Source organism: Myotis lucifugus, unplaced genomic scaffold (assembly GCF_000147115.1).
Source record: "Myotis lucifugus unplaced genomic scaffold, Myoluc2.0 scaffold_8, whole genome shotgun sequence".
Taxonomy (NCBI): domain Eukaryota; kingdom Metazoa; phylum Chordata; class Mammalia; order Chiroptera; family Vespertilionidae; genus Myotis; species Myotis lucifugus.
Window position 1 is genome coordinate 5222372 of NW_005871056.1, and position 11153 is coordinate 5233524.

Genomic DNA, 11153 nt, shown 5'->3' on the forward strand with positions numbered 1-11153 from the left:
AAAATTAAGAAGGTATATGGTTTATATAACAAGGTTAATGCAGTTCCCGTGTTTCCAGTTGTTCTCCAACGGCCGTAAATATAAAATCTAATGTCTGTGAGGAACATGTGCCTCGTTTCCTGGCCCCTGCGAGTCTGGCAGTGTCTGTGAGCAGGAAGGAGGAACCCATATCCTCAGTCATCTTAGTTCAGGCCAAAGTTTATGAAGATGTGGCTTAAATTAGTGAAGGAATGAGTCATTGTCTTCAAAAAGAAAGGTCATATGGAAGCAATTCTACAAATATTTAGTTACGCATAAATTCATTGAAGTTGCTTCAACTAGAACTTCAGGCTCAAACCCCAGTCTCACACTTTAATATCTTACAGGCCTCAAAAGAGCCCTTTGTAGCCATGTGTCTGGTTTGGAGCCATTTCCTGGCTTTAAATGTAAGAGTTGGCTAGGGACTATCTTGTCAGCCTTAAAAAGATCAAGATGAGTTCAGAGTATTTATGTGCTTCTTGGGTTTAGAGCAAAAAACTTGATCAGTTGTTACAGAGCTGGATGAAACCGCATCCTTTAAGGGATAGGGACTTTCTAGAGCAGCGTAACCTGGTGGAAAACCTTTGAAATCAGGCCTTAGGGTGAAAGCACACAAGTGTGTGCCTCCAGACAGGAGAGTAGAAGTTCCAACAGGGGCAAAAGAGAGAGAAGGAAAAACGGTGATTTGGAGAAAAGACAATGAAGAAGAAAACATTGGAAAAGAATGCTATCGTTAATACACTTAAGGGTTAAACATTACATCCACAAAAACCAACAGGATGCCACTTAAGAATACTTTTTCCAAGAATTAAAACCAAGTCATAGCCCTAATCAGTTTGGCTCAGTGGATAGAGCGTCAGCCTGCGGACTCAAGGGTTCCAGGTTCGATTCCAGTCAAGGGCATGTACCTTGGTTGCGGGCACATCCCCAGTAGGGAGTGTGCAGGAGGCAGCTGATCGATGTTTCTCTCACATTGATGTTTCTAGCTCTCTATCCCTCTCCCTTCCTCTCTGTAAAAAATCAATAAAATATATTTTTAAAAAAAGTCATACATTTTTTTAAAAAATTATGGAAGACAGATGAAGTTGAGGAAAATTTCCCGATGCAGAGTAACAAGATACAACTGGGAAAAGAGGAGACAAAGTTAAATGAGAGGCCTGGTCCTAAAGGCCCATTATGCAAAAATCTAGATCCAGGAAGAGGTTCAAATTTTGAGAAGGAGATGTTATGGACTGAAAGTGCCCCCCAAATCTATGTATAGACATCCTAACCCCCAAGATGATGGTATTAGGAGGTGGGGCCTTTGGTGGAGGTTGAATCCTCATGAATGGGATTAGTGTGCTCATAAAAGGGACCCCAGAAAGCGCTCTGTGAGAATACAGTGAGGGAGCAGCATTTGGAAACTGGAAACAGAGCCCTGGACACATACTGAACCTGCTGGTACCTAGATCTTGGACTTCAGCTTCCAGAACTTTGAAAAATAAATGTTCGCTATTTTAAGCCACTAGTTTTTGGAATTTTGGTATAGCAGCCCAAGCTGCCTAAATGGGTGGAGGACACACTGAAAATTTCAAAAACTTTCCGAGAAAGGAGGAGTATGCTACTGAGTGCCCAGCCCAATGGATGAAAATAAGCCCATACAAATGCAGGTCATTGTGAAATTTTACAATATGAAAACAAGAAGTCCCTACAGCTTCCAGGGTGTGTCAGGAGGAGGGGAGAGCATTTCCTAGACAGGAACAAGAGCAGAATAACACTGGATTTCTCAACACAAAGTGAGAAGAGAGCATGATGCCTTCAGAGTCTAGGGAAAATGATTTCCCAGCCCAGATTCTAGGTCCAGCCAAGTTACCAATGAGTGAGGGGACAAAATTGACATTTCAAATGCACAAGGTCTCAGATTTACCTCCATGAATGTTTTGTAAGAAACTCCTGAGGGATGTTCTCCACTAAAGCAAGGCAGTCAAGAAAAGAAGCTGGGATTCTCCAAATAGTGGTGAGATGAGATCCTAAGTGAAGACAACAGCTTGCAGCTGACTGAGAGCATGACCAGACCAGACTGGAGCAGGTCAGAAGCTCTGGAAACAAATTCTTCAAGAGGATAAAATTGGTAAACAACTATGTGTTTGAATATACTTAGAGGAAGGACATTGATGTACCTGAGAGAAGAGTTTGGAAGAGTCAGCAAAATAATCATAGTACAGACGACACAATAAGGTAAAGTTCTGACTGACACGTACATAATTAGGGTGCTGTTCTATATAATCTATATAATAAAAGCCTAAGCGACCTTTATGGCAGAACGACCAGAATGACCGGTTGCTATGATGCGCAGTGATCCCCAGGGGGCAGATGCTCAATGCAGGAGCTGCCTTCTGGTGATCAGTGAGTTCATCCGGAAACTGGGCTCATGGCTGGCAAGTGCATCAGCCCTCTCGCGCCCCCGCGCCAGCGCTAAGGAGCAGTGAGCAGATGGGTGGTAAGGAGCAAGGGCTCCCAGACTGTGAGAGGGATGTCTGAGCTGGCAGGCGGATATCCCTCAAGGGGTCCCAGACTATGAGAGGGCGCAGGCCAGGCTGAGGGGACCCCCCTCCCCCTTAATGCACGAATTTCTTGCTCTAGGCCTCTAGTGTGATTATATTGGGAGAGTGAAAAATAGTGTGTGTGAGAGAGAGTATGTAACTTTGTGGGAGGAGAAGAAAGACCACATGAATTTTCTAAAATAAGAAATTAAAATAATCAAGAGATGACTCCCTGGAGAGAACCCTGATACCCAAGTACCAAAATTGGAGACTGCACAGAGACTGTCAACATTTAGAACATCTGCATGATTCCCTTTCATGTAATAGCCTACTGTTGTAATTTTAATCAATTAAAAGGATTGGTTATTTGGAAACAAAGGAAATCAGTAATGGCTGTAACAACAATCACTGAGAAGCAGTAGAACAGTATAACCATATACAGTCAAACCTCGTTCCTCCATGTCTTCCGGTCCCTTTCTGGGGTCTTCCAGGGTTTTGTGCCCTTATCTGGTCTTTTTACCAGATTTTCCCTTTGTGGTCACCATTTTGGCTCCTACTGCGCCTGCCTCATAGTTTTGCTTCCCTTCTGGCTTCCATTGTGCATTCCTCAGCAGAGGAATTTTCCCCACACTGTTTACTGCTCCCCCCCCCCCCCCCCATTAATCTGGAGGAGCAGACAGGTTGTCCCCTCTTGGCGGGGCAATGCTGCTATTCCCTGGAGTTTCTGTGGAACTAGCTTCCTAGTTAATCCATCTTAGTGTCTGGCTTCCTTCTCTTTTAATATTAACAAGCTGCCTTCTGTAACAATTATACTCTGCCTGTAACTTTTCTGAAGATTTGAAATGTTTTTGGAAGAGAAACGGAGATGAGCAGTGGCGTCGTTGCATTACTTAGAAGTAGATAGCCAAGCGTATCTAAGGAGTTTAAAGTTGCCTGTGGGACGGGAAATCAGCCTGGGGAGGGTGGGGAGGAGGAACTGCTGATGCTTTTCATCACTGACTTTGAATGGTGATTTGACTGTTGAACTCTGACATGTACATCTTTGATTAAAAATGAAACGAAGTTTTAAAAAATCAATACATGTTAAGGGATTCATGGCTTCGCCCCTGGTAGTGGAAAGTTCATTTAGCATCTTGGAGACAGAGACGGATTAAAAAGGAATGAAATGCAGCAATTAAGCCATTTGGGGACCCTTTACCCTGAAGCCAAAAATCTCATCATAAATTTGCAGAGGACGGGTGGGAGAGAATAATTGATGATCACACTTTTGAATTTTATAAAGAGTGCCTCCTTTTTCCATGACAGGATCATTACTCATTCCCACCAAGCTGCGAGGACTCTGGCTCAGAAGTCAACCACGTAACCCTAAGAGACTGAGTTAATACTCTTCTCCTATGTATTAGAGCCACCCTTTTGTTTCCATTTGGAAACCCTGACCGCCCTGAACAAATGCCAGTTTCCCCCCAGATAATCTTCAGGAATGGTAAACTAGGATCCCTGGTAAACTCAAAACACTTAACAGTGAATTCCTTGTTGTGCTGAGTTTTGTTTTTTAAATACAGGAAATGTACTGGAGTTCACTTTTTTTCCTTCCCCAGATAAAACCATGAAAGATTTAAAATCACTGTGCAACAGTTGGTTTTGGCTGCTAGCATCCATTTTTTTCCATTTCTATTAATGCCCAAGCCTTTCCCCCACTGAGTGTGACTTTGGGGAGAGGGTATCCTGGTGACTTCTGCAACTGTTAAAGAGACAGTCATGCTGTCCAGTACCATAGCCACTGGCCACAGGTGACCACTGAGTACTTGATCTGCTGCCTCCTGCATGCCCCCTACTGGGGATCGAGCCTGCAACCAGGCATGTGCCTTGACCCGCAGTTGAACTGTGACATCCTGGTTCATATGTCGATGTTCAACCACGGAGCTACACCGGCCAGGCCTGTTAACTTTTTATAGTTCAAGTATTTCCATTTGAAAATTCAGCTTCCAAATTAAGATGTGTTATAAATGTAAACCATACTCTGGATTTGGAGGGAAAAGTATAAAATACCTTATTGGTAATTTTTTATATTGGTTACATGTTGAAATAATATTTGGACATATTAGGTTAAATAAAATACGTTATTAAAATTCCGCACATTTCTTTTTACTTTTTTAATGTGGCACTAGAAAACTGTAAATCACCCATGTGGCTTGCATTATATTTCTCTCCTCTCTTCCTATTCCAGAACAGGCCAGCGCGGACCTGTAAGCTGAGTTTGTGCAACCAGATGCTCCTCAGAGCCTGAGCAGACAAGCCAAGGACAGAACCGGTGGGCAGGTGAGAGGAAGGTGAGCCCCTGAAGGGGTCGCTCTCCCTCCCTGTGTCTGGGTGAGACCCCCTCGACTCCTTAGCTTCCAACTCCACACCCACCTAACAGATTCCCTTTGGCTCACATTAGCCCATCTCTTCCTGCTGTTGGCAGTCAAACATCCTAACAGACCTGATTAGGATTTGGCAGGGAGTCTCCACCCTCAAGCCTCGTTTCACCAGAATCCCTGGTACATCTTATTACCGCTCATGTCACAACACCCGGGCTGGGTCCATGCCAAGCTCCCTGGGGGTTCGGGTGCTCAGCCAGGGTGGAGAAGTATGGCTTTAGGTTGTCTTGGCCAGTGAGTAAATTTTATAAATCACCAAAATCAGATACTGAAAAGAGAAAAACAAAAATACTGTGGCAGGATCATAAATCCTACGTGTTCTTTGGCTGCCTTGAATTAAGCGAGGACACTTCCCGGAATCCTGTTTATTTGGGAAATTGGAAAATTCTAGCCATCACCAAGAATGGTTTTGTTTTTCTTAGGTTACCTGACTTCCCTCAGTACCTAGAGCTGATTACAGCACCAGGAAAAATTTAAGAAGTAGATGTGCATTCCCCTGGATTGTTAAATACTCATTAAAGATCTACTTCATCTACTTATTTGCTCAAACTGCTGTGTACCCCCCACTGCTGGGGACACCAATGTCCTATCTCAGCCCCAGTTTTCCTCCACTTAATTGTACCCCATTCTGGGTCTTGCTGCCCAACCTCTGTGATCAGGGGCTGGGGTTCAGGCTTTCTGCTTTGTTCTTTTGCAGATTGATTAATGCTTTTTCCTCTCAGCGATTGCAAATCAGGAGAACATCTATGCTCATCATTCATTCATTCATACTTTTTATTTTTTAAAAAAAATTTTTAGTAATTTTACATAATTCTATTTTTTAATCCTCATATTTTTTCAATTGATTTTTAGAGAGAGTGGAAGAGAGAGGGAAAGACAGAAACATCGATGTGAGAGAAACACATCGATTGGCTGCCTCCTGCATGCGCTCCCACCAGGGCTCAGGTGAGAAGGACCCTGCAATCCAGGTATGCACCCTTGACCAGAATCGAACCCGGCACCACCTGGTCTGAGCTACAGAGTGATATAAAGATGGTTGCTACTCATGCTGGGGTTGCAAGAACCCAAGAGAGGCCAAGCTGTGCACCGAGGCCGGCTGCTGCTAGTGCTGGGCCTGGGGCCACTAAGCAAGAGGTATGTGGCATGTCCAGGTCAGATGCTTCTTGTTCAGGATTTGTGGATCTTGAAGCCAAGACAGGTCATTTTTATGGAAAAGCCACTGGAGATGGCTTTGGTAAGCCCACAAGTTGTCATTCAGTCATCCCCTATTGAGTGCCTACTAGAGATCAGGTATGGTTCCAGGGACAGGGGACCCTCCACTATGCAAAAAAAGTGAGCAGTCTTCTCGAAATGTCAGGGTAGACCTATTTTTGTGTGTGTTAATCCTCACCTGAGGATATTTTTTGCATTGATTCTTAGAGTGGAAGGGAGAGAGGAAGGGTGAGAGAGAGATATTAATTTGAGAGAGACATATCTATTGGTTGTCTGTTGCATGCACCACGACCAGGGCCAGAGATTGAACTTGCAACCCGAGTATGTGCCCTAGACTGGGAATCAAACCCATGGCCCTTTGGTGGGCAGGCTGATGCTCCAACCACTGAACACACCGGCCAAGGTAGGGGAGATCTTTTCTGATTGGGCTGTACCCCCTTTCTCCTGGGGGAGGGATCATGAAGTGTCAGTGAAAGTGTGAAGCTGGGCCAAGGCTACCTGGCTTGATTAAAACAGGGCATTTGTTCATGAATACATTTTCTTTAAAAAAAGTTTTATAAAGTGAAATGTATTTAAGACCTTCACTAATTTAAATCCCTTCAGAAGCCTGGGTAAGAAGTAACTTCCTTCTGAACTTCCCAGCAACTGTTGTAGCTTAATTAAAGAATGAAAAAAGTGGGTTTTTTTGCAAATGTTACACAACCTATCTATCAATGTACATAAATGCCGCTCTTGGACAGAATATGAGCAGGCCTGTGACGTGTGAATAGACCACAACTGAGGGAAGAGCTGGGTGATATGACCTTGGGGAAGCTGTTGAGGAAACGGCTCCTCCAGCATTAGCTGAACTTCCTATTGTGTGTTCTCCAAGGTTAACATGTGAACTACCTCGACTCCCTGGACAAGCCCTGCCACGCCTTCTGTGACACTGTGTGGAGCCTCATGGTAACTTCCCTGTCAGACATTACCAGGCCCCTCCTCTCTGCTGCTGATCACACACAAATCTTGGAGGGCAAAGTGCTGACAGTGATTTCTCTCCTTCCCACATGGGTATCATAGAGTAACTTCTTATTTTAAAAACCATTTGGTTTCAGATGCAAAGCGAACTTCGCTGCATAGTGACACCTGGCGTCAGCCTGAGGAGATCCTAGAAATCCCTATGAGGCTCCTATGTTTACTGTTAGTCACCGCGATTGAGGCAAAGGGTTGCTTGATCTTACTTTATCCTTTGGAGACTGGAATTTTCCCTTTCAAACCAACCCTTACTATATTGTTCATCACATTTTATCTGAATGAAGTAAAGGTAGGGGGTTAAGATTTTATCCAGCGCCCTGTCAGTCATCGGTGACTGACACTATACTTTCCGTCCGGAAGACAAAACAGGCTGGGCGCTTAACGTGGTAAGGATATCTTTTAAGGCAGCGGTCGCCAACCTTTCGGACCTCACGGACCACCAGTGGTTCACGGGCCACCGGTTGGTGACCGCTGTTTTAAAGTACTTCATTGTGGTTCACAAATGTCAGTTGCTTCTATATGGCCTCAGTGATTGTCACAATAAACCCTTAGCCAGTGGTTCTCAACCTTCCTAATGCCGCGACCCTTTAATACAGTTCCTCATGTTGTGGTGACCCCCAATTTCATTGTTACAAATTGAACATAATTAAAGCATAGTGATTAATCACAAAAACAATATGTAATTATATATGTGTTTTCCGATGGTCTTAGGCGACCCCTGTGAAAGGGTTGTTTGACCCCCAAAGGGGTCATGACCCACAGGTTGAGAACTGCTGCGCTTAGATGGTAATGGTCCTAAGGTTTAAAAGTTAATTCCAGTGTGTAGAAAGAAAAATGTGCAGAGAGGTCAAGGGTCAAAGGCAAATGTTTCAGAAGCCCACGTGACACACAGGGAACCAGAATGCAGGTCTTATTGCCGGACATCAATAAATTCATGTTACAGGTAAGCTTTCCAATAAAACAGTTTTATAGTTTTTAGAAGTGCTTTCCTTTGAAAATTTAAAAACTTGACAGTTACTATTCCAATGGCTTTCACACTAAAAAGATAAAACAGATAAAATTAATTTAAAAGCATTACTATGAAAAAAGTAAATGTTTTTATTATTGAGTCTTCAAAATTTTGTGTGTATTTTACATAGTCTAAATCCTCACCCAAGGACATTTTTTCCACTAAATTTTAGGGAGGGAGAGAGACATAGATTGGTTGCCTCCTGCATGCGGGATCAAACCAGGTATGTGCCTTACATTGGGAATCGAACCCAAGACCTTTCAGTCCCAGGGCATAACCACTGAACAACACTGGTCATAGCCTATACTTAGTCTATTTCTTAATTCAGAGGCTAAATTTTCATTCAAAATACTTGCTCTGTATTTCAATTTCATGAAATTTACATTTGAAAAACCCATTCACTTACCAAGTTATTCCAAGCATACTTGAAAGTTTTCTAGTAACTGAGTTAAGAATGGATTTGAATTAAAAAAAATAAAACATTTCCTCGGTCACCCTAGTCACAGGCCAAGTGCTCGAGGGTCACATGTGGCCAATGGCTGCCATACTGAACAGAGCTGATTGAAGGGCCACCAGGAAGTCTGCTCTCAATAGGGTGGCATTCAGAGCAGACTGTCTTTAATCTCATCTCAAAATTAAGTAACTTTCTTGTACCTTAAACTATTCACTATCCCATCAACATATTATTTATAATTACACTAGAGGCCCGGCGCACGAAATTTGTGCACAGGTAGGGTCCCTAGGCCTGGCATGCGATCAGGGCTGATCTTCCCCGCTGCTGGCAGCCGGCCCTGTCCCCTGCCGGTTGCCCTGTGTGTGTGGGGCAACCGGGGGCCCCGCTCACTCACACCGCCTTGGCCTGGCGCCACCCCCACCCCCAGTTCTACGTTCCCCATTGGCTATCGGAGCCTGCTGGTTGGGTGCAGCTCCTGCGTTGAGCATCTGCTCCCTGGTGGTCAGAGCACGTCGTCAGAGCACGTCATAGTGACTGGTCGTTCTGCCATCCGGTCTATTTGCATATTACGCTTTTATATATATAGATTTTCTCATAATATGCCATGTTTTCTAGTAAAGTTTAAACTGCATTCAGATTTTATGTATAAATGCTTTGTTGAATATGAAGCTTATGGTTATATGAACTCTAAAATGACCCATTGGTCATGCATTTTTCTCCAATGACTCCAGTGTTAAACCAACCCTTAAACAGCTGTTAACACCATGTTTTTTATGAAGTAATGATTAAATATTTCTTGAATATTTAAGTGGAGCAATTCTTGAGAATCAAAGAGTAAAAATATTATGCTTATGCTTTAGCTCTCCAATTTATTTCATTATCTTTAACATTTAGTATTTAAACACTCAACTAGTAAACAGTTAGGTATTAGACTGAATAACCATTTTAGAATTTAACTTAATTTTGTGTGACCCCTGAAATGATTAAACCCACTGATCAAAATAGATCCTCAAATCTTTACTGAAAATGAGTAATTACTCTGCTCAAACTGCTACAGAAACAGAATGTGATTCAAATTCTGGAGCCCATGCAGTTGTTAGGGGTGAGAGGGTGTTGCCTCGTTACATCTTGGCCCTCAGGCTTCTGGCTTGGTCTGCAAGCTCCAATTTTGCGATTGCTGAGAGGTGGACTTCATCTGGTCCATCTGCTAAGCGCAAAGTTCTCGTGAGGACATACCTGGAAAAACAAAAAGAACAGGGATGGCAGGAGTTATCAGAGAGGAACATGATGCTTTCACACCAGTCATCTGATTTTAAGCCAAAACTATTAATTTTCAAAGTCTGGCCAAGGCAGTGATAAGAAAAAGAGCACAGGGAAAATCAAGTAAAGCAGCCAAGGCCTTCTGAAATGCCATTTTAAGTTCTTCCCTTGGGACATGGCCCAGTGCAGTAGGCTTAATCTCAGTTTGCTGCAGGTTATTAGAATTTGGTAGCACTGAGAGATCTCATAGGTAAGCCACAGGTGTAAGTATATAATACTGATAGTTCTTTCTTAAGGTCAGAACTTGATGGGGCACTGCTCCCGGGCGAGAGAAGGTGGCAGTGGAGGCGAGTATCCATTTCTTCCTGACTCCCAGCAACCAGAATCAACGGGAGATGGTCACTGGCAGGTACTGCTGCAAAGTGGACCAAGACCTCCCTGTGGAGGTGGTGAACAATCCTAAGTCTATACCTAAGCCTGGCTCTGGGCTCCCTTTGGCCTTGTTGCTTGCCCCTCCTCTTTTTCCTGGTTCAGAATGAACCCCAGTGTAAAAGCTAACGTAATTGAGTGAATTGGTCATCTATAATAATAAAAGCATAATATGCAAATCGACTGAACAGCTGTCCGGACAATCTTCCAGATGAAGCCAGGGCTGCAGCCGCAAAGGCCTACTTTTGCACGAATTTCGTGCATCGGGCCTCTAGTCTATAATAATAAAAGCATAATATGCTAATTAGACTGGACGTCCTTCCAGATGAAGTGGGTCTGCAAGGGAAGTCCAGGTCCCGGGTGCCAGAGAGAAGCTGGTACTGGCAGCCGAGGGAAGGAAGGTCTACTCTTGCACAAATTTCATGCATCAGGCCTTTAGTTGTAATCATAAGACCATCTTTTTTGGTACTGAGCTCTAAATTAAAGTACCAACGTACCCTAATAGGTTTGGCACTGACCTCCCATGCAGTCTGTCTATAACTAGTACTTTATTTAGCCTTCAATTATACTTTAAGTTAGTATCTTTATTTCCTTCTTAAACAGTTAGTGTCAAGGCAGCTGTAGATTTTTAACTCCTAGCCTATCAAATGCAGATGGTTATGAAATGGCACCTACTCACATGTTAGCCAGAGGGTAATCCTGGGAAACACCTGCACCTCCACACACTTGGATGGCCCGGTCAATAATTTTGCAGACGGCCCGAGGGGCGGCCACTTTAATCATTGCAATCTACAAAAGCAAGACACAAAAGGAAT

The 11153-nt window shown here is 43.5% G+C and overlaps 1 protein-coding gene across 2 annotated transcripts in view; it reads right to left on the minus strand.

Annotated features, from left to right (window-relative positions):
* Nucleotides 1-9492: 9492 nt before the first annotated feature.
* ACAD11 (acyl-CoA dehydrogenase family member 11) overlaps nt 9493-11153 on the minus strand; it is a 66149-nt gene continuing 64488 nt past the window's right edge. For both annotated transcript variants that reach the window (XM_014450818.2, XM_006083703.3), the window contains 2 exons: nt 11018-11127; nt 9493-9885 (listed from right to left, as the gene is read on the minus strand). In XM_014450818.2, the coding sequence (XP_014306304.1) occupies nt 9771-9885; nt 11018-11127 (225 nt within the window). In that variant the 3' untranslated portion in view covers nt 9493-9770. The remainder of the gene's footprint in view (nt 9886-11017; nt 11128-11153) is intronic.